Source organism: Lemur catta, chromosome 11, assembly GCF_020740605.2.
Source record: "Lemur catta isolate mLemCat1 chromosome 11, mLemCat1.pri, whole genome shotgun sequence".
Classification (NCBI taxonomy): domain Eukaryota; kingdom Metazoa; phylum Chordata; class Mammalia; order Primates; family Lemuridae; genus Lemur; species Lemur catta.
The window spans coordinates 19,621,648-19,644,883 of NC_059138.1; the positions used below are offsets into that span (position 1 = coordinate 19,621,648).

At 47.1% G+C, this 23,236-nt stretch overlaps 1 protein-coding gene and 1 pseudogene across 2 annotated transcripts; one reads left to right on the forward strand and one right to left on the reverse strand.

Moving 5' to 3' along the window:
- Positions 1-513: 513 nt before the first annotated feature.
- On the reverse strand, positions 514-20,951 carry CPA4 (carboxypeptidase A4). Of its 2 annotated transcripts, XM_045565493.1 has the most exons (11): positions 20,837-20,951; positions 15,769-15,850; positions 15,188-15,322; positions 13,994-14,092; positions 10,866-10,967; positions 9,522-9,626; positions 8,725-8,835; positions 7,524-7,614; positions 5,245-5,444; positions 4,671-4,755; positions 514-1,037 (listed from the first exon to the last, which is right to left on the reverse strand). In XM_045565493.1, exons 1-11 carry the CDS (start codon positions 20,902-20,904, stop codon positions 850-852), a joined length of 1,266 nt encoding a protein of 421 aa, XP_045421449.1. In that variant the 5' UTR covers positions 20,905-20,951; the 3' UTR covers positions 514-849. The 2 variants fall into 2 exon arrangements, with proteins under 2 accessions (XP_045421449.1, XP_045421450.1); XM_045565494.1 differs by lacking the exon at positions 13,994-14,092 and having other exon boundaries at positions 720-1,037; positions 20,837-20,916.
- On the forward strand, positions 17,564-17,681 carry LOC123647895 (annotated as a pseudogene).
- Positions 20,952-23,236: the final 2,285 nt, after the last annotated feature.

Below are 23,236 nucleotides of genomic sequence, written 5' to 3' on the forward strand. Positions count from 1 at the left end.
GTAGGCACACCAGAGCACAAACAGGAATGTGCCGAGGCGGTGAGATTATCCAGACCAGGAGAATGATTTAGGACTTGTAGGGTGAGGGCAAGATCTTTGAAGTGAGTTCAAAAGGCAAAGAGGAGGTGAGTCCCTCAGAACAGATGGGGATAATTTAGCCATCCTGAGACTTCGATCACCTCTTTGTCCAGCCTTCCTGGGTGAGCAGCATCTAGAGGGACACAGATCCCCTCCTGCCATCCCACTGATGCTGAGTAATAAAGGGACAGAAAGGATAAGAACTGTGGTTTCTAGAAATTCTTAGCCCAGTGATGGGGAGTGATCCTCTACTTTGTATTCAGACTAAAAAGAAAGGGGCCAGGAGGAAGAGACTATGCTGATGACCCCACAGGATTCATTGCTCAAAGAAAACCATATTCCAAAAGGAGTGAGAGAAATTAAAGGAAGTTCAGCATCATCTTTGAGATCCACCAGGGATAAGCATTGTCTCCCACTGCACCTTCCCTGGGGTTTGGCTACAGAACCATCTCAGCTGTTCCTCTGTCTTAAAAATGAGAAAGAGACATGCTCCCCGGGAGGGGATGACCCTCAGTGTGGCCGCCCAGCCCGCCGTATGGAAGGAGAGGCAGACAAAAGGCTCAGCAGCACCAAAATCCAGCAGCTGGCACAGCAGCTGGCACAGCAGCTGGCACAGGGACACTGCCAGGGATGCACAACTCCAGGGCTCGGGCTGGAGAGGGGCAGACCTGTGAACTCTGACTCACTCGGGAAGTAATGAGCTCCTTTGATGGTGGCCTCGGTGTGCACGTGCATGGGTACAAATAAATGTAGACAAAGCGGGGTCCTCGCCTAGTAGAGGTGGTCCCGCACGTGCTCCATGATGGTCCTCAGTCCCAGCCAGGTCTCCTCTGCGGTGGGGATGATCTGGCTGGCCGGCAGGAGGAAGCCATAGTGCCCTGTGTCTCTCAACTCAAATGTGAACGCGTACTTGATGCCATTGTCGTATGCCCAGTCGGGGCTGCTCCCACTGGCTGGATCTGTAAGTCAGAAGAGAAAACACTCTGGAAGGCCAGTTCCCTTCTCAGTTAGAAGGGAAGACACAGGATCTCTGCCTGCCTGGGGCTCCTTAAGGATCCAGAGTTCTTTCTGCAAGTCAGCAGATGTAGGACACAAAAACATCATCTCAGACCATCCTGCACCATGAGGGTCTGCGCAGCCTCAAACCAAGAGATCTGAAATCCTCATTCCCACCTTGTCACTAACTCACTGTGTCCAGTCCTGTAGGTCACTCAAAACCAGTCTCTGCAGAGACAGAGTGTGGCAGGCAGCCTCCAAGATAGCCGCAATGATCCTTATATCCTAGAAGTCGCATGCTTGTGTGGTCCTCTCCTACAATGAATAGGGCTGACCTCACCTGGGTAACAGTATGTTGCAGAAATAAAGCTGTTGTGACCTTCAAAGCTGGGTGGTAAAAGATACGGTGGCTTCCTTGCTCTCTGTTGGATGGCTCACTCTGGGAAAGCCAGCTGTCATGCTGTAAGGACACTCAAACACCCTATACAGAAGTCCCTGTAGTGAGGGACTGAGGCCCCTGCCAGTAATCAGCACCGACTCTCCAGGCACCCGGGTGGGCCGCCCTGGAGCAGCGCCCACACCCCCAACACGCCCCCCGCCCCCGACGCTGGCCCAGGCAGGCCTTGGGCTGCTGCAGCCCTGGAAGATGTCCTGACTGCAACCTCATGGGAAATCTCGAGCCAGAGCCATCCAGCTGTGCTGCTTTTGAAATCCTGCCCCACAGAAACCGTGTAAGAAAATAAATGTTTATTGTTTTAAGCTGCTAAGTTTTAGGATTTTTTTTCACATCGCAAGTGATACCAGATACACGGAGAGAAGGAAGCATGGCCCTTGGGACGTCCCTTTGCCAGAAGGCTCGAGAAAGGCAAGAGGCCTACTTATCGGCTTCTTTCCAGGCGAACGGGACCGGAGCAAAAGCTGGCTGAGAGTGCAGAGCGTAGCAGCTATCATTTACTGAGCATCTGCCTTGAGCCAGTCATGACACTAGAAACTTTACGTTTATGACCTCATAATCTTTAAGAACCCAGTGAGGTAGGTTTCATTGTCCATGTTTCACAGATGAAGAAATCCAGGCTCAGCATGGGTGTTTTATCCTACCCAGGAAGCACAGGCAGAAAATGACAGAGCTGGGATTTGAACCCAGGACCATCTGATGACAAAGCCCAGGCCCAATCAGTTAGTAACATGCCTGTTAAATGGGAATATGGGTCCTTTTGTTTTCCCATTGTTCCTGAGAGGAGAAGTTTGCCCTTGGTCCCTGCATGCGTCTTTAGCGACTATAAACAATGCTGTCATGAACATCCTTAATACACGTGATGTATCCATGACTTAGATGACCCCAAAGAACTTGTTTCTAAGCCCTCGGTGGAGCAGAATCAGTGAGGGGCGGGGAAAGGGATGCTAGAGGCAGTTTGCCTAAAAGCATACAAGCTACCACTGGCAGACTGACAGGAGAAAGGAGGCATACAAACTTCCAAAAGCAGACACAAGAATTAAAGAAACAAAACAGGCTGGGACCATTTAGCAGAGGGGTGGAACAGTCCTATATGGTGGAGGAGGCCTTCAGGAGGTAATAACTGGTGCTCACGAGACCACTCAATCATGAAGAAAGGGGCTTACATCTTTTCTGCATGCTCTAAGAAGGCAGGAAAAGTACAAAATCCATTTTAGAATTATTTTCATCTAAAATGGTTAATCTAAGAAAAGGTTGAGCACTTGGAGGAACAAACGCCAACTGTTTATGCAGAACATGCCAAAATCCAGGGGGTTAGATAGAGTGCTATTAATATTATACAAAAATTGATTGCCTTTTTGAAAAGCAAGGAGGACAGACAATTTTATAAAGAATACAAAAGATGGGCTCTCAAAAGAGGTCGGAAATTTTATGTCTCCTGGACAACCCTCAGGAGAGCCTCCCACCTCTTCTGTTGGAGGAATCGGATGAGTATCTCTTGGTTTGGGCACAGCTCACGCTGGGAGAAGAACACATCTGATGCGGGAGGACATGACCATTATTTAAACTAGCGTTTGACCCAAGAGCCAGGACCCTGGTGACCCACAGAGCTCTCTGGAGAGGACCTCCTCAGAGGGTTCCTACCAAGTCTCTTTAGACTCTCTTTGGTCTCTGACTCAGCTCTGACTAATTAAGCAGAAGGTGGAGAAGCTCTGCTGATGTGTTCTCTGAAGAGTTTTCCTTTAACAACACTAATAACAATAAGCCATGAATAATTAATGGATTGTTGCTGTAATTAGCAGCACAAACACCAACATCATGCTAACTGCTTTACGCAGCTCAGTGGCAGCTGAAACAGAGACGGGAGCTGTTGAGGTCACAGGCCAGAGAGGGCTTGGGGTGGATGGAGAGTCTTCCTAGAAGAGGAGGTCTGGAAGGAAAGCCGGGTGCCAGAGAATCAGGCAGGACAGGGCGTGAGTTATGGCATGAAGAGGAAAGAAATATCAGCAAGTTTGCAGGAGTTCCGAGGCGGGCTCGACTGTTGGAACACTCTTAATAGAAGAGGCACTAGAGGGAAAAACAAGGGAATTACCTTTAAAAGAATCACAGTTGCGCTCCTGTATTTATACCGTCATGTGTTGCTTAACGAGGGGGATGTGTTCTGAGAAATGCATCCTTAGATGACTCTATGGTTGGGTGAACATCATGGAGTGGACTTGCCTACACCTAGACAGTATAGCCTACCACACATCTAGCCTACTGTTCCTAGGCTACCTGTGCAGCATGTGACTGGGCTGAATACCGTGGGCAATTGTAACACAGTGTTAAGTATTTGTGCATCTAAACATAGGAAAGGTACAATAAAAATACGATATTATAATCTTATGGGATCACTGTGGTACGTGTGGTCTCTTGTTGACCAAAGCACCATCATATGGCACGTGACTGTATTTATATTTCCCATTTACAACTGGAGTCTTGGAGTATAGTTTTGTTTTTTTTTTCCAACCGGAACATTTAAAGACAGACTCACTGAATAAGGAAAGTGGAAAGATCTCAGCAGCAACTGAGTGAATTGCTCAGATGGAACATTTCCGTGAAAAACCAAAACAACGGTATTTCCTCTAAATGAGGCTGTGGGTAGTGAGCCTGAAGCCCAGGTTCAGGTCTGAGGCTTGGTAGATATTGTGGCTAGATGCTAACCACTGTGGGAGGGACCCCCTAACCTGCTGCCCCCTCAATATGCTCCAAGGCAAGTGCATCTTCCCACCCCCACTCCCAGCACCATCCTCCTGCCAACCCACAGGTGGATTTCCTCTGAAATTGGAATGATGGGCTTGAGCAATTTTTGATAAACTATGTCAGGATCTTTAATGCAAAATAGGCAACGCAGACTCTGCTGACAAGACTTAACTCATCTTCAGCACATGATAAATAGCTTGATGGCGGTGGTGATATTTAGGAAGGCGACTGCCTGCAACAGCTATCAGCACACAGGCTTGGCGTAAGTTCAGTCCATTACTCACCACAAAAACAATCAGACAACAACAGAGCAAGTCTAACTTGCAGTCCCCTCCTACCCCATTTCAAGGTTCCTCTCCAAGTGCTTTCTAAAGAATGAATAAATACAGAGAGTACTTACAGATGGTGGTGGCGGTGGGACCCACTTGGTACTCAGTGCCCGACAGGGAAGCCAGAGTCTTGGCCGCACGCTTGGCCACCACATCCTGGGAAGGGAGAATCGGTGGAATGAGAAAGAATGGATCCGGGAGCCTGACGTTCCTCAGCTGCTCCGCACTGGGATGGTTTGGAAGGTTCTCGGCCCCTCCCCTGATTTCCCATCTGCCCAGAGCCAAGGCATGACTGGAAACTGAGGGAGGTGGCACAGTTCCTCCAACTCCTTCTCCCGCCACATCTCCAGTTTGGGAGAAAGAGGTAAAGAGGGAGTGGGATGTGGCGGGAGAAGGAGTTGGAGGAACAAGAGAGGAGAAAGACAGTGTCAGGTGTGGTCTTGGAAGCTCACAGTAGGGACAGAAAGAGGCACTCCTTTATTCCTGTCCCCAGCACATCCCAAAGGGCAGGGAGAGAAGACTGGATCCTTAATGAAACCCGGCCAGACCCTTGGACTTGCCCTACAAAGCTGCAGAACAACCGCCGGGGCAGTGCCATGGGGTGTAGCAGGGCTGGAGCTGGCCGGGCAGCAGCCTGTCACTCACCAGCTCGTCAGCATCTGGGGCCTTTTTGACCATGTACCCATATGGATACAACAGCAGCTGCGAGTAGCTGTGCAGGTCGATGAAGCATTTGAAATTCCCATGCTTTTGGATGAAATCTACCACCGATTTCACCTCCACTTCCGAATTGGGGTGGGGTCCGTGGTACACTTCAGAGCAAGGGTTGTCACTGGCTCCCTTTCCTGTTGGAGAGGCCAAGAAAACAGAAATGCAGGACACTTAACCCAGAGGAGGCCCCCCTGCCAGGGGCCCCTGAGAACCTGGTGTGTGGGGACAGCGGGGAGGGCACGGGAGAGGCAGGCTGAGGTGCTGATCTGCCACAGCTGTGGAGGAAAATCATTAGGTCGCCTTTAAATGGACAACTGTATCATACCAGAAGCAGTTGTCATAAGTAATTAATGTCATACTTGAGAATGAGCTGTAATTAATAAGCATTCAAGATAATTAATATGAATACCAATAAATAATGAAAATGACTCCATTTATCCTGGTGTCAACTTATTTTCTCGGTTCAGATCTTAATGGCCAAGTGCTGCCAAAAATAATCTATTGTTGTGGCTAAAATCTCTCTATTATTTATTTGGCAGGTATTTAGAAATATTGCCTTCTGTATTACTTTACAATATAGCTCCCTGAGGTGTTGGGGGTGCGTGTGTGTGCGCGTGTGTGTGCACGTGTGTGTGTGTGTGTGTGTGTAAAACCACCCCAGTTGTGACACTATCTGACTCATGCCCTAAGTTCCCACATTGGTAGCAGCTCCTTTCCCACAGTCATTATTTTCCCCCAATGGTTTTTCTGGTATTTCTATGCACGTAAAAGAAGAACATTAAAAACAAAACATCAGCACAGCTGTGGAATAGTGAAAGAGCACTATCTGGATTTGGCATAGGAAGGTGAGTGTAGATTTGAACTCTTAGCAGCCATATGATCCTGAGATTGTCTCTGAGCTTCAATTGTCTCATTTCAGATAATAAAATTCACCACTAGATGAGAAGAATAAGTACAATATATATGGGAAAGTACTTGGCACACAGTTGGCACTTTTTTGAAAGATGGTTTTTTAATATCTGGAACTCAGAACCCAGGTTGCCTAATTCTTGTTCTCTTTCTGTGACAGCAAGCTGCTGAGGTTCATGTTGACACATCTAAGAGCAAAGTGCTGGAGTTTAATTTTCACAGCACGATCTTGCCTATTTGGGTAACAGTGCTAATTGCTCTCTTAGGAGTCGCCAGGAGGAGTCCTTCTACCTGCTCATAACTAGCCCAGGCAGAGTTGGTATGGACAGGGATAAGGAAGGCCCTTGGGTTTGTACTTGTAGGACAAGATTGGTTTTAAAAATATTAGTGTAGGCTGGGCGCGGTGGCTCACACCTATAATCCTAGCACTCTGGGAGGCCCAGGCGGGAGGATGGTTTGAGCTCAGGAGTTCGAGACCAGCCTGAGCAAGAGCGAGACCCCGTCTCTACTAAAAATAGAAAGAAATGATTTGGACAGCTAAAAATATATACAGAAAAATTAGCCAGGCATGATGGCGCATGCTTGTAGTCCCAGCTACTCGGGAGGCTGAGGCAGGAGGATTGCTTGAGCCCAGGAGTTTGAGGTTGCTGTGAGCTAGGCTGATGCCACGGCACTCTAGCCTGGACAAAAGAGTGAGACTCTGTCTCAAAAAAAAAAAAAAAAAAATTAGTGTAAATTTTAATCTCAATGTAAAGATTCTCTGTCCCATCATTCTCTTAGGAGGACAGGAGTTACTGAATCATTCCCTTTCAAAATTACAAAAATAAAATTTAAAAAACAAAATAGGCCAGGCACAATGACTCACATCTGTAATCCTAGCACTCTGGGAGGCTGAGGCAGGAAGATCACTTAAGATCGGGAGTTCGAGACCAGCCTGAGCTAGAGCAAGACTTTTTTGTCTCTACTAAAAATAGAAAAATTAGCCAGGCATGGTGGCACATGCCTGTAGTCCCAGCTACTTGGGAGGCTGAGGCAGGAGGATCACTTAAGCACAAGAGTTTGAGGTTGTAGTGAGCTAAAATGATGCCATTGCACTCTAGTGGGGCAACAGAGTGAGATTCTGTCTCAAAAAAAAAAAAAAAAGACAAAACACCAAGGCAGAGGGAGCATAAGGGATGCACCTCAGTCTCTCAGTGAATCAGCAATGGAAACAGAGAGAAACTGGCCCCATCCCGGCCAGCTCAGAGCACTGGTAGACTAGGTTATACCGGGGCAGGCTTTGCAAAGTGTCTCCCCCTACCTACCTGCAAAACTAGCGTTCCAATTCCTATTCGCATCAGTGCCAATGCAGGGGCTTCCAGGATTTAGGGACCGTGTCTTCCTCCAGAATCGGTTCTGAAAAAGCCGCCAAGGAAGGAACAAACAACCAGAAGCAGGTCAGGGCACAGGAGAGGCCTGAGACACCACAGGCAGGGCTGCTTATGGCTCTGCCTGAAGGGTCCTCTGGGCTCTAATCCTTACTGACTGAACAGTGACCTCTCCTCCCCCCGAGATAGCAGGGTTTTCCCTTCTGGCTCTAAAAGAGGGACTCCCTTAAAACATCCTGATGAGGAATTTATGTGCTAGAACCAGTCTGATCCCACCTGAACCCATCAAATAATTCTTGGCTTTGGCAGAAGTGGGACAAGTGGACACTATGTGCCTCAGTGATCATTGATGCAATTGCAAGTGTACAGCCTCTGTTTCATTCTTACCTAAAAAAACTTCACCTAAATCCAATCAAGCTCTAGATCTGACCATTGGTGAATAGAAAATACGGGGGGATAAGAGGAACAAACTAAGTGGCACAACAAAGAAGCCATCAGCCAAATTCAGAATGTGAGACATTGCACAGGACAAATTATTTGGTTTCTCCAACAGATGAATGACATTTTTAAAAGGCAGGGGGTGGGTGCTGTTGTAGAATAAAAGAGACTACAGAGACACTGCAACAGATGCAGTGTGCAGACCTTGCTGGATCCTGACTTAAACAAATTGACTCTTAAAAGACATTTTTAAAACAATTGGGGGTGTTAGATGATATGAAAGGGCTTCTGTTAATTTTTTAAAGGAGATAGTAGTATCATGGGTTTTTGTTGTTTTTTTAATCATCAGCTAGAGATGCATGCCAAAGTGGTTTTGGGTGAAATAACATGATGTCTGGGATTTGCTTAAAATATGTCAGGAAAAAAAAAATGTGTGGGAGAGAAAGCGATGAAAAAAATTGGTAAAATGTTGATAATTGTTAAGACCCACAATAAAGAGTTCATTCAATTATTCTCTCTAAGAAAAAATATTCCCTGATGATTCCTAGCTCTGAGGATGACTAGGAAATGAAATCCCAAGGGAGCTTATAACACACACATTTGTGGAAGTTCTCTCCAAGCTTGGACAATTAGGTTCATGGCAAAGTAAGGAATCCAACCAAGTCTTAACTCCAAGCGCAGTCCATTTGGGATTACTCACTTTAGTTTGAGCGTACACATATCCATCAGGATTGGCCACAGGCAACAAGAAAATATCCATTCTCTCCAAGATGGAGGTGATAGCTGGATCCTTCTGGTAATCAGATACAATCTAAGCAGAGACAACGTGCTTGTCAGCTATCCCACCACAGGCTGGGTCACCAGTCTAGGCCGTGTATCTTCCCGAGATGCCCAGCCAACTAAAACAGCATCCACCCTCAGGAGCCTCCCTGCCACCCTCATAGGCTCCACCCTCTGAAAAGCCCTCAGAGCCCTTCAAAACCTGGGAGGACAACAGCAACTGCAATGAGTCCTGGGGTGCCCCCTTTATTCATTGCAGGAGGAGGGGACCACATAGCATAAGTTTTTAGGAATCTCAACCCCCAGTGAAAGGATAGGGAAGATGTATCCCCCACGTGCGCCACCCCTCCTCTCCTGCCATGGACTTTATGAACGTAGACTTTCTAGAAGATGGAGACAGCATGAGATCCCTGAGGGCCTGTGGGGACTCGCCTGAGTTTTGCTCCATGGGTAGACTGCAGGTGAGGGTCTCAGGCCCACCTCTGCTGCTCCCTAGCTTGCTCACCACCATGAACATGTACTTTGTCACTTAGCCACAGTGGGCTGACCAAGGGGCTCTGACCGTTTGCTCCTCCAACCTGAAAAGCACCCCCACCCCCAGCCTCCTGGGGCTGGGCAGAACACCCTCCCACCTCATGCCCTGGGCCCAGCCACATGGGATGCTACAGGGGCCCCCCAGGCCCACCAGAATTCTTGGCTAATACCAGGAGACATGACCTTCCTCGCCGTCCAGATTGCGGTGGCCTGGGAGATCCACTCTCGGGAATGAATGCCCGCGTTCAGCCAGATGGCCGGCCTCCGCTCGCCTTCCCGGGTGCTGAACTGCAGGAGGGAGGAGAGGCCAAAAAGTGACCCGCCTGCCCACATCCCCCTCACCTCTCCTCTCCTCAGCTCACTCCCATTCATTTAATTCATTTAAGATAATTCAGAGACCAAATGTTCCTGAGGGCACCATCTATTTATCGAGCTTATCCGTGACCAGGGAGCTTAATTGGTTGGCTGTGGGGCCAAGCTGCAGCCCTGGGCAGCCTGAACCTCTCCAGCACTCAGAGCAAATGGGAAGGGGAAACAATTGTTATCGTGGATTATAATGCCAGAGTGATTAGAGATAATATTGTCTCTTTAAAGACCTCAAGTGGTATCCCAACAGAGAGAGACATAGAGTTCACGAACCAGGCTGTTCCAGTTGATGCAATAAATGAATTCGGTTTTAAATTAGGAAGAAGGGAGATGCACTATAGCTCTTTGTAAATGGTGGTAATGAATTCTGGCTCCTGCCTTTGCCATAGTGTTGGGCCCCCTTGGGTCAGAGCTTGGTGCTTAATGAAGCCAGGGTCTCCATCAGACTGGCAAATAATCTAAATATAATTAATTTTAGAGCAACCAGCTCAGTTGCAGGTCTCCCCTCCTGCTGGTAATTTGCCCGGTACTATAAACCTGAGTTCTTTGGGGCTTATATGAAGCTAAAGGTTTGGCAAATTCTTAGGGCCATCAGTTGTTCCGTGGTTTATATGCCCAAGTTCCTTTTTATTCATTAGGCTGATTTATGTAATTTATGTCATTGTCATAGTTCTCTACCTCCTTTGCCAATATAGACCTGAATCTGTTAGAAATATCTGGAAATGAGGCTTTGTGTAGCCAAGGATCAGAGGCTGGACTTAAATTATATCAAACCTAAAATTAGCTTCCTAGGTTGCTTTTCCAATAAAGTACCCCCAAAAGCGGAAGCCCGTGGGCCCATCCCAACTTGTCCTACTATTTACAGAAGGTGTCGATGAAGGCAAAAGACCATCTGAGAACTTTCTGGAATACTAATTGCCACCCCTCTCCGATCCTGTCTTTTAGTCAAAACTTGGAAAGGGATGTGCTTCTTCTAACTCCCCCTACATTAGGCAGAAGCAGGGGACTCTGTCAGACCAAGTTCTAGCCCAGGTACAATGTGTCCCGACTTCACTTCCTCCCTGAAGTCATGGAGTCCAAACAGCTGCCTCCTTCAGAGGTGTGAGACCTGGGTCCTGGACACCACTCCAGTCAGGACCTGTTCAAGTGCACAGGCCTCACCTTCAGGACATATAACGGCCGGTTTTCAAACGAATGTCCAATCCTCACCCGGCTTGCCAGGTCAGGAAAATCTGCGGCAATGCTGTCCATCTCGCGGTAAATCTGGAGCATGAAAAAGTGAACCCAGGGGCATTTTTAGAATTTGTTCAGCATTGGCTGGGTCTCTATGAACTTAACCTTGTTGATCTTAATGATTTCTTCTGGGCCCCTAACCTCAGGGTTAACCATATTATTGGCAAGGAACGCTTATTATGAGGAACTGCCTGAACAGTTCTTTTTTGCAGTTTTCTAGAGACTAGCACATTTTATTTGTCCACAAAATTAAAGTCCACTAAACTAGAGTAGAGAGACTTTTGCAGATACTGCTGCAACAGTTCAGCCCCTTGTGCCATGCTGGACTAGACAATCAGCAACCGCCCGGGGTTAGCCCAGGCTCTTGAAAGCAACACTCTCCGAACCCCTGTGGTCACTTTCTCCATCAACAACAACAAAAAAAATTAGCATGAAATATATATATATATTTATACACACACTACCATACATATATTATGTACATTATTTTATAAGGGTTGCATTAACAATGAACATAATTATATGTCCAAATCTACATAGAAGTTGTAATGGTTTCTTCCTCCGTCCCAGTGGACCGTCTTGCTTACAGCCCAAGATACAGGCACTCCACGACAGAGATGACTTCTCTAAAGGCCTTGTGGGAGCCAGTGAAGGACTGTAAACAGTGGCTATGAATATTCTTGTTTGCTTTCAGAAAAAACAAAACAGTTTGATTTAAGTAGAATGTATCCATCTCAGTTGCTCAAACCATTTGAGGGCCAACAGAAGAAAATAAACAAATTTATCTGTTTAGTGCTTAAGTTTGGAAGAAGGAGCTAGACAGAGAAGGAAAGTGTGTAATCAATATAGAACAAAATCAGGCTTCAAGGGTTTCTCAGACTTGCAATCAATACGGCAGATGGAACAGAGGCCAGAAACTACCCCAAACACACAGGCAAACCAGATAAAATACAAGGAAAATGATTCACAGCCAAGTTTAAAAGCCAAAAAAGGGGAAATTGTAGATGCCAGAAATGAAGATGGAACTAACCACCCGGGTGGAGGAGATGAACCCACAGGACCACACATCTGCCTTAGGTGCTGCGGGTTTATGCAAATGCAGACAGAGCAGGAGCGGAGGGTGCAGACTCAGCATGGGGCAAGGCCCTGGAACTTTGAGAGCTGGGAATTGGCAATTTTGGTCACAAAAAGAGCTTGGAAACTCCACCCCCTGATCCTAAAGAGTGAAGAAAAAGCAGGATGGCCACCCTGAGCCATGGGGACAAAAAGAGTCACCCAGGAAAAGTTAAATCACCAAGCTGTGTCCAGACGTGGGGTACAAATTCACACTGCCAACCACCACCATGACACGCACAGAGGATCTGGAACCAGAAACCCTGGCAGAGACAAACATGAAATTCCCACTGGAGACCCCAAAAAAGCCTAAGTGGTTGTAGGATAAGAGCTCTTAAAACCTGTTTTTATGTATTTTATTTATTTATTTTTTTGAGACAGAGTCTCACTCTGTTGCCCGGGCTAGAGTGCCATGGCATCAGCCCAACTCACGGCAACCTCAAACTCCTGGGCTCAAGCAATCCTTCTGTCTCAGCCTCCCGAGTAGCTGGCACTACAGGCATGTGCCACTGTGCCCAGCTAATTTTTTTCTATATATTTTTAGTTGTCCAGATAATTTCTATTTTTTTAGTAGAGACGGGGGTCTCACTCTTGCTCAGGCTGGTTTCGAACTCCTGAGCTCAAACGATCCTCCCACCTCGGCTTCCTAGAGTGCTAGGATTACAGGTGTGAGCCACCGTGCCTGGCCAAAAGCTGTTTTTAGAAAGAACTGAAAATGATCAAGCTGGGAGAGAGACAGCTGCCCATCCACAGCAAAGGGCCTCACGGAGAGCAAGAGACAGCTGCAAGCCAGACTGCAAAGGGCACCTACCGCCAGAGAAACCAGAGGTGAGCAGATGAGAAAGTGAGGCTCCAGCAGCCGGCAGGTGAGGGGGTGGCCCTTCCAGGGTCGTGGGTGACATTTGCAACTGGTTAGCTCAGCTGGGGATGGCTCCATGTTAATGAGGCTGACGTCATGAGCTCGATCCCTGTGTGGGCCCTGAGCTCTGCTTTTGTCCCTGGCCCCAGACTGAACTCCTAACTTTATCCAGCTGTTTTGCAGATGTATGTCATTGGTCACAAGTAGGATCAAGGGGCAATGTGGTTGGAAGTGTACACAGTAAACAAAGCTACCGACAATCATGGGAAAGAAGTGGAAATAGTTGATCAACCTTTGAAATAATCCCTTGTCAAGAAGCAAACAACTCATGAAAAGCATGCCAGGAACACCGCATTTGCATATGAAGAACAACATGTATTAAGGTATAGGAGGGCAAATACCAGTTTAGATTTGGGGGTGTGTTCCTGAGCTAGTAGAGTTTGCAGACTAATGAAGGCACGGAGGGACATAAGAGAACTGTATCGTGCACAGTGCAGGCCTTTTTCTAGTCCCTCTTGATTTCTTAGGTTCCAGTATCCTAGGAAATTATTCTGCTCCAAGTTTTTCTTTTGAAGGTCTGGCTTACCTTGAAAATCAGTCATCTATATAAACCGGTTTCTAACTAAACACAACACCAAAATGCATTATGGAACAAATATGCGTTATACATAATCATGATAAATGAGTGCAAATATTTGGTTAACCTTGGAAATAACCACTTGTCTACTTGCTTGGAATAAGTAACATTTTATTCTGGGTGAATAAAATAGAGGGATTATGGTAGGGTAGAAGAAGGTTGAATTACAAGGACTGGAAATGATTGCAATTATTTCATGGTTTCCTTGAAGGGGTTGCTTAAAGAAAGAAGGATGGATGTGGGAGAAAACACCCAGTGTGTGTTTCACAGTGCTGTTAGGTGCTGGTGGAAGTGAAACAACCCAAGATTGGAATTGAAGTGTACACATTTTAGCTCCTCAGTGAAGTGGTAGTGTGGTGAAGACTGATACCTCCCGGAAGGAAGGAAAGAGGTTACAAAATTCAGAAGGCAGAGAAATTTGAACCTAACCCACTCTGAAACACTTACAGCTTCCAGAGAATGGTAAGCCCCATAGTTGAAGTTATTGCCACTCCGTTCTTGCCCTTCATTGTGTTGCATTTCTTCATCTTCATTATCTAAAAGGCCCTAAAACAGACAGAGCAATGTTGTGAAGTGATCCACCGGAGATGTAGGTTCGTGGGATTTTTTTCGCCATGTTTGATATATGGGCCAGCCAAGATGGTGGCACCCTCAGCATGTCAAGCAGTGCAAACATCAGAGTTTAAAAGGGGGTCAGATTTCTTTCATATCTTTATAAATGTTTACTTCTTGGTGCCCAATTTACATCACCCCATTGAGAACCCACTTATTCCCGGGAAGCAGCATCTGTGCTATTTGGTTATTCCAGAGTATGAATTCTCTAGACAGCAGCCTGCATCTGGTACCCAGTGCCGCTGAAACCCACAGCTTGGGAAACCATACAGAAACAAAGAAATTCTTACAACCACTCATACTTTGAAGGTTCCTGGCAGATGTCTGTGACATGTGAGGATGATTAATAAGCTCACAGCTGCTCACGCCATCAGGAAACTCCCAGGCCAAATCACCAATTAGTCTATAACCCACCTCAGTGGAGGAGAGAGCACGAGCCAGACACTGTCCTGATGTTCAGGTCCAGGTCATGAGGCTGGACGATGATGTTCCCTCTGCTGGGGGATATTGGTGACATTCCCCCTTTCTCAAAGGGTGCCTCTATGGCTGGTCTCCAACCTCCCCCCCCCAATTCTGCTCTTGCCTCCTGACTTCAAAGAAGAAAAGGGAGAGGGACTTATTACCTAATGGTACATCTATGATGTGCCAGGTACTGTTAGACACTTTACATACATTTAGTCACTGAATCTTCTCAATGCATCCCATGACATAGGCATCACTATTACCAATCTACAGATGAAGATACGGAGATGCAAGAGGTTAACATCTTGTCCAAAGATATAGCACAGAGCACTAGTAGTTAGAAAAATCAGGATTTGGATCCAGATCTGTGTGCTTCCCTGACCTATGTGGGCCCTTTCCCACTACATGTTGTTCCTCTAACAAGTTCTGCACTTTACTTCCAGGTGCCTCAGTTTCTCCATCTGTGAAATGGAAAAGGTAAGACCAGAACTTGAAAAGCTCTCCAGCCCACTCTGGACTGGCTGCTTAGTCCTACGCAACACCAGCGAGGGGCCACGGCCTACCCACCTGCAGGTCTTCAATTGTCACTGAGTAGTTCAGACCCTGGGACGCCAGGAAGGATTTGACTAGCTGCAGACTGACTGACGGCACCAGGACATCCACAGGCCGACCGAAGGTGGAGGGAGATTGCCAGACATTGAGCTGAAGGGAACAGAAGTAAAAGCAGGTTAAAGGACAGTTCAGGTAAAAGGCACAATGAGCTCATTCTTCTAGAACACTGCCAAAAGCCAGGGTGATCCCTAAGGGGCTGGGTTCTGCCCAAGGGCAAAGTTTGCCTATTTCACCAACTGTGTCTGGTCGGATCTGCCCGGCGAGCAGCATCTGGCAGAGTCCAGGAAAGACTAAGTCAAAGGCAGCTAGCAGGAGGGGGCCTACTGCTCACACTCCCGTCTCCCAGGACAGCACTGGTGTGATCTATAGCGCTGCTTCTCCCCTCCCAACCCTCCCAACTATGTAAACGGTAGTTTGACTAATACAGGATTGTACCCAGAGAATCTTCAGCAATAAAAATAGTAACACGGGTAGTGCAAGAGTCTTCTCCCACCGAAGTTAGAAAACATTCTAGAGGACTAAGAAAAACCAGGTACCTTAAAATTGTCCGAATTCACTAGCTGACTCAATTTGCTGATCTCGTCTCCATTTCTCGCATTAATCCTAAAAACTTGGTCCCTGGAGAAGAAGAGGGAAAAAAAAGGCAAAAGATCACGGTGAGCTTTCAGCTGGCATATAAACCCCAAGCCCACTATCCCAGACGTAACTGGGCCGAAAGGGAGGAAATGGTCTAGTCTTTGGTTACAATGTATGGCCATTAAAAATAAGATTACGTGGCAAATATGAAAAAGTGCTTATGGTATAACTTTAAGGGAAATATTAAGTAAAAGAGCAGGACACAAAATTGTATGTATGCCATGATTACAAGTATGGAAAAAGCAGATGCATTGGAAGAAAAACAGAGAACGGAAATATACCAAATGCTGACAGCCCTTATGTTCGGGTCGTGGGATTATGGATGACTTACTTTTTTTTCCCCTTGTATCTGTTTTCTGTAATGTGGTCATATTACTTTATAATGAAAAACATAGATATTTTACAAGAAGGAATGTTCCTGAGTTACACGCAAAGCTAACTCAAGACATAAAGAAGCACTTCTTCACTGTCAGGGGTAAGTCCCGAAACGCTGGTGGAACCTCCATGCTGGGAAAAGCTGGGAAAGGGACCTGTATCTGTGTCCTAAGAGGGATGGCTGTTGTCCTCTTAGGAAAGAGGGGAGAGGCTTGGAGCTCTCGAAATCCCTCCCGGCTCCAGAACCCCAGACAAGCACACATTACGGTGGAAACTGATCATGGCCCAGGGTGCCGAGGCTGAACTTGGGATCCACTCCTCCCCGCAGGGTCCACAAGGGCCCACCGGTCCCAGTCCCCTTAACGTTTGTCCTGCACTTGCTTCATGTACATTACTGGACTTCCGCAGCAGTGGAGGGGTGGGTGCCACCAAAATCTTGTGTGGGGGTGGGAGACAGCGGGCCTGAAAAGCTGCTTTTGTGCTCTCAGCCCGCTGAGGGAGCCAGGGGAGCCATTAGGCTGTTGCTAGGTGACAGCTCAAATGAATCCGCGCTCGACGCTGTCACATGCGTCATCCCTTTGACATCAGTGAATGCAGGGAGAGCTGCCGTGGGCTAAAGGACCTGTTGACAGAATGAACAGCTCTGTCACAGGGAGCTAAACGTGCAGCCTCACGTGGCAGCTCCTCATCAGAAAACCAGTTCCATCCAGACGGACTTTCACAGTTTCACCGGGTTCTGGAAAGTTCTAGGGGCTCTCCAGGGGGTCTAGAGGAGTCCCAACAAGGCAAGGTCCACTGCAGAGCTGCTCCTGCTGCAGGAGGCCCTTCTGGAGGAGACGCCAGTGCTAAAGGCTCACTTTCTCCCAACCCACCTGGTCCCCACAGGGTCCTGGAGGTGGGCAAGTAACTGTATCCCGTGAGAGCTAGTGAGGGCCTAGAGGAGAAGCCACGGCTGGGCAGGTGTCAGTCTGAACCCAATAGGTTTGCCAAGAGTTGGGCTGCAGCCCTGGGAAGACAGGGAGTCAAACCACTGTTTCCCTGACCCAGGCAAGCAGCCTTGCCGAAAAGAGACAGGTCCCAAACAGAAGGGAAGCCCTTACTTCTGGCAGAGGACCAGGACCTGTCTGCTGAACCCATGCTCTGTCATAACCTACCCCCAACACTCCAGAAAAAGAGGCATCTTAAAAACGGGCATTCTAGAAAGAGCCTATGTGTTGACATCACTTTTAGCAAGAGGAGGCATTTGTAAAATACAGCACTGGCTATAGCAATCACAATGAAGGAGGGGAGGGAGAAGGGACAGGAAGAGAAAAAAAGAAGACCTATGGCCATGCCACCCTGAATGTGCCCATCTCATCTGATCTGGGAAGCTAAGCAGGGTTGGTCCTGGTTAGTACTTGGATGGGAGACTGTCTGGGAATATTGGTTGCTATAGGCTTATTTTTTTAAAAAATAAAAATTTTAAAAAGAAAAAAAGAGAGACATAAGAATAAGAAGCTCTTTAGAATATGAAAATCTCGTTAAGCATTCACCCAGCACATACATTTTACTTTTTCCAAAGTGGTGACTTCAGCTCAGGAGTTCGAGACCAGCCTGAGCAAAAGTGAGACCCATCTCTACTAAAAATAGAAAAAATTAGCCGGGCGTGTTGACACACACCTGTAGTCCCAGCCACTTGGGGGGCTGAGGCAGGACTCCAGTCACTTGAGCTCAGGAGTTTGAGGTTGCTGTGAGCAAGGCTGACGCCACAGCACTCTAGCCCCCGCAAAAGAGAGACTGACTCAAAAAAACAAAACAAAACAAAACAAAACAAAAACCACAAAGAGGTGACTTCACAATAGAACTTGTGCATCCTCCTGGGCAAAGCCCACAACAACAGGAACACAGTGACTCAGGCTGGCTCTGACGATGAATAAATCCATAGCCCATTTCATCATGCTCTAATCAGCCAGGCTACAGAGGTTAAAGAAACATCTGTAGTGTGCAGAGCGGCAGGGTGGAAGGCCTGGTGCCGAGTGCAGCCCACCCCCATCTCTTTCTCCTCCACCTCTCCCCTCTCCACCCCTCAGCCCCAGCCCCACAGACATCCCAAATTCACGGTGTACTTTTGCCCTTGTATGCCTTTGCACGTGTTTCCTCTGCTTGCAGTCCCAGTCCTTTGCCCCCTCTGTCTGGCAATCTCCCACCAAGTCTTCAGGACCAACTCCTGTCACCCAAGAAGCTTTCCCTAATTAGAGGAGGCAAAGTTAGCTGCCGTCTGCAGAGACTGCTGAAAATCGGCAGTGGTGGTAGGGGCTAGCATTATCTTTATGAACATAAGCCCAGCAACCCCGCAAAGCAGGGAAGCACTCGTGGGGTGCCATGCAAATGGCCGCCTTTTTCTTGCCCTCATTGTCCTTGTCTCTATTTGGAAAATGCCCTCTCCAGGTCATGAGAGGGCAGATAGTTGAGTACATCCTCTGTCTGCTATCTGGAAACTCATTCAAAGGCCTTGAGCTCTTTCTGAAGACGGAAGACTGACCTGGGAGGGGAGACATGTTGGGATTTGCAGGTGGCCGTGTCTACCACTCCTGCTCCACACCGGTGTTCCTGCAGCTCCTCTTAACTCTGGCCCTCTTCGGTTGCCAGGGCTGTCCAACTGCTGCCACCGCAATCACTGGTGACCCCTCTCTGTCACCCTCACAGTTGTCCTGTGTTCCTGACAGTCAATAATCACCTTAGTGACTGAGTTTCTACCCCTCCCCCCTTTTCCATGCCTTGAGCCACATGCCTGTTCTTGGTGCCTTTCTCACCTGCCTCCCCAGCCAGGCTTAGCAGCCACCATGAAGAGTAGTAAGAGATGGTTTCATGGGACTCACAGATGCCTACCGGCTTCTGCTGATGCTGCAGCCAGTTATGCAACTACTTCCTGTTCTCTGCCTGCCCAGCACCTCCAGGCATCTGGGCCGTCATCTCATCCTTAAGATGTCTGAAGACCAAGGCAGAAGACAACAGCAGAGCAGGAGAGACTGGGGAGGTGGGTGAGGCAGGTGGACAGAAGGGAGACTGGGAGACAGGGAGAAGCCATGATCCTCATCTTCATCAGCCAGTCTGGGTCCTGGCTTCCCGACCACTTGAATGCTCAGAGGCCAGCTTCCCTCGCTGTCAATATTCCCTGGGCTGGGTGCCTGGGACATGTCTATAAACCCTGGGAAGGATTCCACCACCCTTACTGGGTTCCCTGCTATGGGATGAGAACAGATGACACTATTGGGGGGTGAGGATGACACTATTGGCTGAAACCATCTGCAGTCAGCTCAGGAACACAGCCCTTTCTGTGCAAACTTCCCACAGTGGGCACTCCAGGGCCCAGCCAAGCTGTCTCAGCCCAGGTGCCCACCCCATGATAAGAGGGGTCTGTATCCTGGAACTAGAGATTTTTCAGCCACACGAATAGCTGCAGTGAGAGCCTGACATTTCCATGCATCAGCAAGTGTAGTTATTACATACCTCCTGCAGAGCTGCCTATGGAAAAACCTCCTTCCCTGGCCACCTGCTACGCCTAACCTCTCTGAGCTATTCAGCAGAAGAGACACAGGTGTGAACAGAAGCCATCACTGTAAAAATTACTCAATCTCATTTAAGTAATTACCCCAATAAACAACCCCAACGTTCCTTTAGCCAGGTAGTATAATAAATAGAGAGTAAACTAATAGATAGAGATAGATCTGGGAGATAGAGGATTCTGTTTGGAGACTAACTTATGTCATAGCAAAACGTTTTTGCATTCAGACTTCCAGCTCCCCTGCTTACCAACTAAGTGGCCTTGGCATATTCCTTAACCTTTCTAAGGTTGATTTTTTTTCAGGTTTAAATTGAGGAAAATAGCAGCCTTGCCTGGCAAAGTTGTTGTGTGATCCAAAAGATAATGCACATGAAAGCTCTTTGTAAATGGCAAAGCATTATTCAGTAATGAGCTATTATAATTCACTCTTCTAGCAGGGCGCCGTGGTGTTCCTTTCATCTCTACTGTTTCGCAAATGTCCTCTCCTTTGCAAGCTTCAAAGCGTTCTGTGTGTAACATGTGCGCATGTGCGAGCACACACACACACAACGTACAGGTGTGTGTCCCTGCATGTCAATTTTCATAGTAGACAAGACCTATTAAATTTTCATGTCCTAGAACCCACTGAGAAAGTACCAGCCTGCAAAGCCTTGGCCATTAACAGAGAGGTGAAAACAAAAAGCCTGAGACCCAGGTTTTCCCTGTAAGCATGGCAGAAACAGAAACAATTTCTGGTAACTCTCAGTAATTAACGTAGAAGTAAGAAAGTAGGAGATGCCTGGGACTGACCTTACAAATAAGAACTAGGAAGAAAAAGAATTGGCCGGAGATTAAGATGCTGAGGAAGGACTGTGGCGACCTTCAGTCCCGATTTCACAGATGAAACCGGGTGTCCTGGTTGACACAGGGCAAAGCTGGGACAAGAGCCCAGGTCTCCTTCCACCAGGACCCTCCCACCTGAGCTATAATCAGCCACTCATTTTCAATTCCATTTGGCTCTCATGTTTCTGAAATAACCTAATAATAATAATAAGTCTAAAATAACTTACCCAAAAAATTTTTCTCGGCCACAGATGCTGGTCCCAATAAGGGCCCCAAAGAACAGTATCCACCTCATGTCCCAAGGGTGTCAGTCATATAGTGGCTGAGTCAAGCTGTATTTATAAGGTGTCTGAGCAGACTCATATCCTCAGAAATGATAATGTGGTTCCCGAGCACCCTTGCAACTCTGACGGGGCAACAGGCCAGTCCCTACCGATGCCTCTTCCATTCCTTTCAAGTGATAAAGGATGAGCCTCTCAATTTACAAGGTCAGGAACTTGCTCCACAGGCTGGAAAAGTCTGTGCCAAAGGTACCACATTGCTCATCACTTGGCAATTAAATAGTGTTTTTTCAGTGAATAAGAAAGTCCCACGGTACTGGGTGGAATTTATACTGATAGGAGAGACCAGATCGTAAACCTGGCATGAAGTTACTTCTAGAGTAGTAGAACAGCGAAGACTATCAGAGCAACCCTATGTCAGCTCCACACTTGATCAGCCCTGCCAGAGAATTTCACCAGCGTGGGTCATAATGACGAGAGTTTGGGGCCTCTTTTGCGTATCTGAGGCCTAATTCTTATGACTCCACTAAGAAAATAGAAATATATCAGGTAAATGGTATAAGAAGGATGTGTTAGTCTGAATGAATCATCAGTGCTCCTTGGAGTCTGACCTACAGGGAAGTCTTAATGGTATTATTAACAACAAGACTTTCTTACGTCTGCTAGACTCTGAGCCTGGTGTCTGTTCCACCAAGTCACAGCTGAAGAAATGGAAGAAATTCATGATCTCCAGGACTTCTCCAGGGGCTCTGGGCCTTTGAGTCTATCCTGGGAGCCCCAATTCCCACAACCCTTCCCTATCCCACCTTCCCTACAGTCTACACTCTTTCTAAGAGGAGTGGACACAACCAAGGGTCAGTATTGGCAGTGCTAAATAAAACTTATTCTGACACTTGTTAAAACGGTAAGGAACCAGCCTGAGCAAGAGCAAGAGCCCGTCTCTACTAAACATAGAAAGAAATTATCTGGACAACTAAAAATATACAGAAAAAATTAGCTGGGCATGGTGGTGCATGCCTGTAGTCCCAGCTACTCGGGAGGCTGAAGCAGAAGGATCGCTTGAGCCCAGGAGTTTGAGGTTGCTGTGAGCTAGGCTGATGCCATGACACTCTAGCCTGGGCAACAGAGTGAGACTCTGTCTCAAAAAAAAAAAAAAAAAAAAAAGCAGTAATTTGAAAAAAAAACCAAAAATAAAAAATAAAACAGTAAGGAAGATGTTAATTAGATGATTGCAATATAGGCCATGACCATTACAATAGGAGACACTAACTGTGCTCAACTCTGAATACAGCAAGGACAGCAGAGTGAGGGCATCGGTGGGATGGAAAATTACGAAGAGGAGACATCAAGACAGCGGGATTTTTGCTGAGCCAAGGCAGGCCATGGACTTATACATCAAAGGTGGGGGATGAGGAACTTGATCGGATATCAAAGTGGGGGGATGACTTAGTAGGACCTTTGCATAGACTGGCTTAGCGCCAAGAACCAGCCTGGGCTAAAGGAGGGCACAGAGTCGCAAGGAGAGAGCTGTCAGGAGCTGGGGGCCCTCTTGTCTTCCCAGATTTACACTGCATTCCTAACCCGCCCTGTCCACCACAAAGCCTGGGCTCTACCAGGTTTGAAGTTAGGAACCAGAGAAACTGAGAGCCGAATCTCTAAGAGATGTGAAGCAAAAGAATCAAGTCCCCAGAATTCTAGGCATGCTGAAATTTAGTTCTCACCTTTTCTCTCAGAGAAAACCATACACATGAAGAAAACCTAATGGAAGTGAATGTCCAAAGAGAAATCACGTGGAAGCTGAGAACCAGACTTGATGGGGCAACCAGAAAGGAGTGTCGCTGGTGTGGACTCCACTAGTTTGTATATTGTAGCATACTGGAAATGGAAACGCCAAAGGCAACAATGGAACCAGACACAATGCCTGGCACATTGTAGTTGCTTCATTAGTATTTATAGAATAAAGGAACTCAAAAGTCCAGTGCTTGCTCTACAATTCTACACTATTTAGCATTTAGGTGAAGGGGCTGACATCTGCTACAACACGATAAGCCTGGAAACATTACGCTAAGTGAAATAAGCCAGACACAAAAGGGCAAATACTGTATGATTCCACTTATACGAAGTACACGGCACATGCACATTCATAGAGACGGAAAGTAGAATGGTGGCTACTAAGGGCGGAGGGAGAGGGGAATAAGGAGCTACTGTTTAATGGATACAGAGTTTCAGTTTGGGATAAAAAAAAAGTCTGGAGATGGATAGTGGTTACCATGGCATAACACTGTGAATGTACTTAATGCCACTGAATTGCACACTTAGAGATAATCAAAATGGTAAATGTTATAT

Excerpts from the sequence above, each read along its gene's own strand:
- CPA4 (XM_045565493.1), bottom strand. The coding sequence starts at position 20,904 with ATGAGGTGGATACTGTTCTTTGGGGCCCTTATTGGGACCAGCATCTGT. Across the intron at positions 9,627-10,865 it reads GGCCGTTATATGTCCTGAAG|TTCAGCACCCGGGAAGGCGA; the intron begins GTGAGGCCTGTG and ends TCCCTCCTGCAG. Across the intron at positions 5,445-7,523 it reads TTGGAACGCTAGTTTTGCAG|GAAAGGGAGCCAGTGACAAC; the intron begins GTAGGTAGGGGG and ends CCTCTCCAACAG.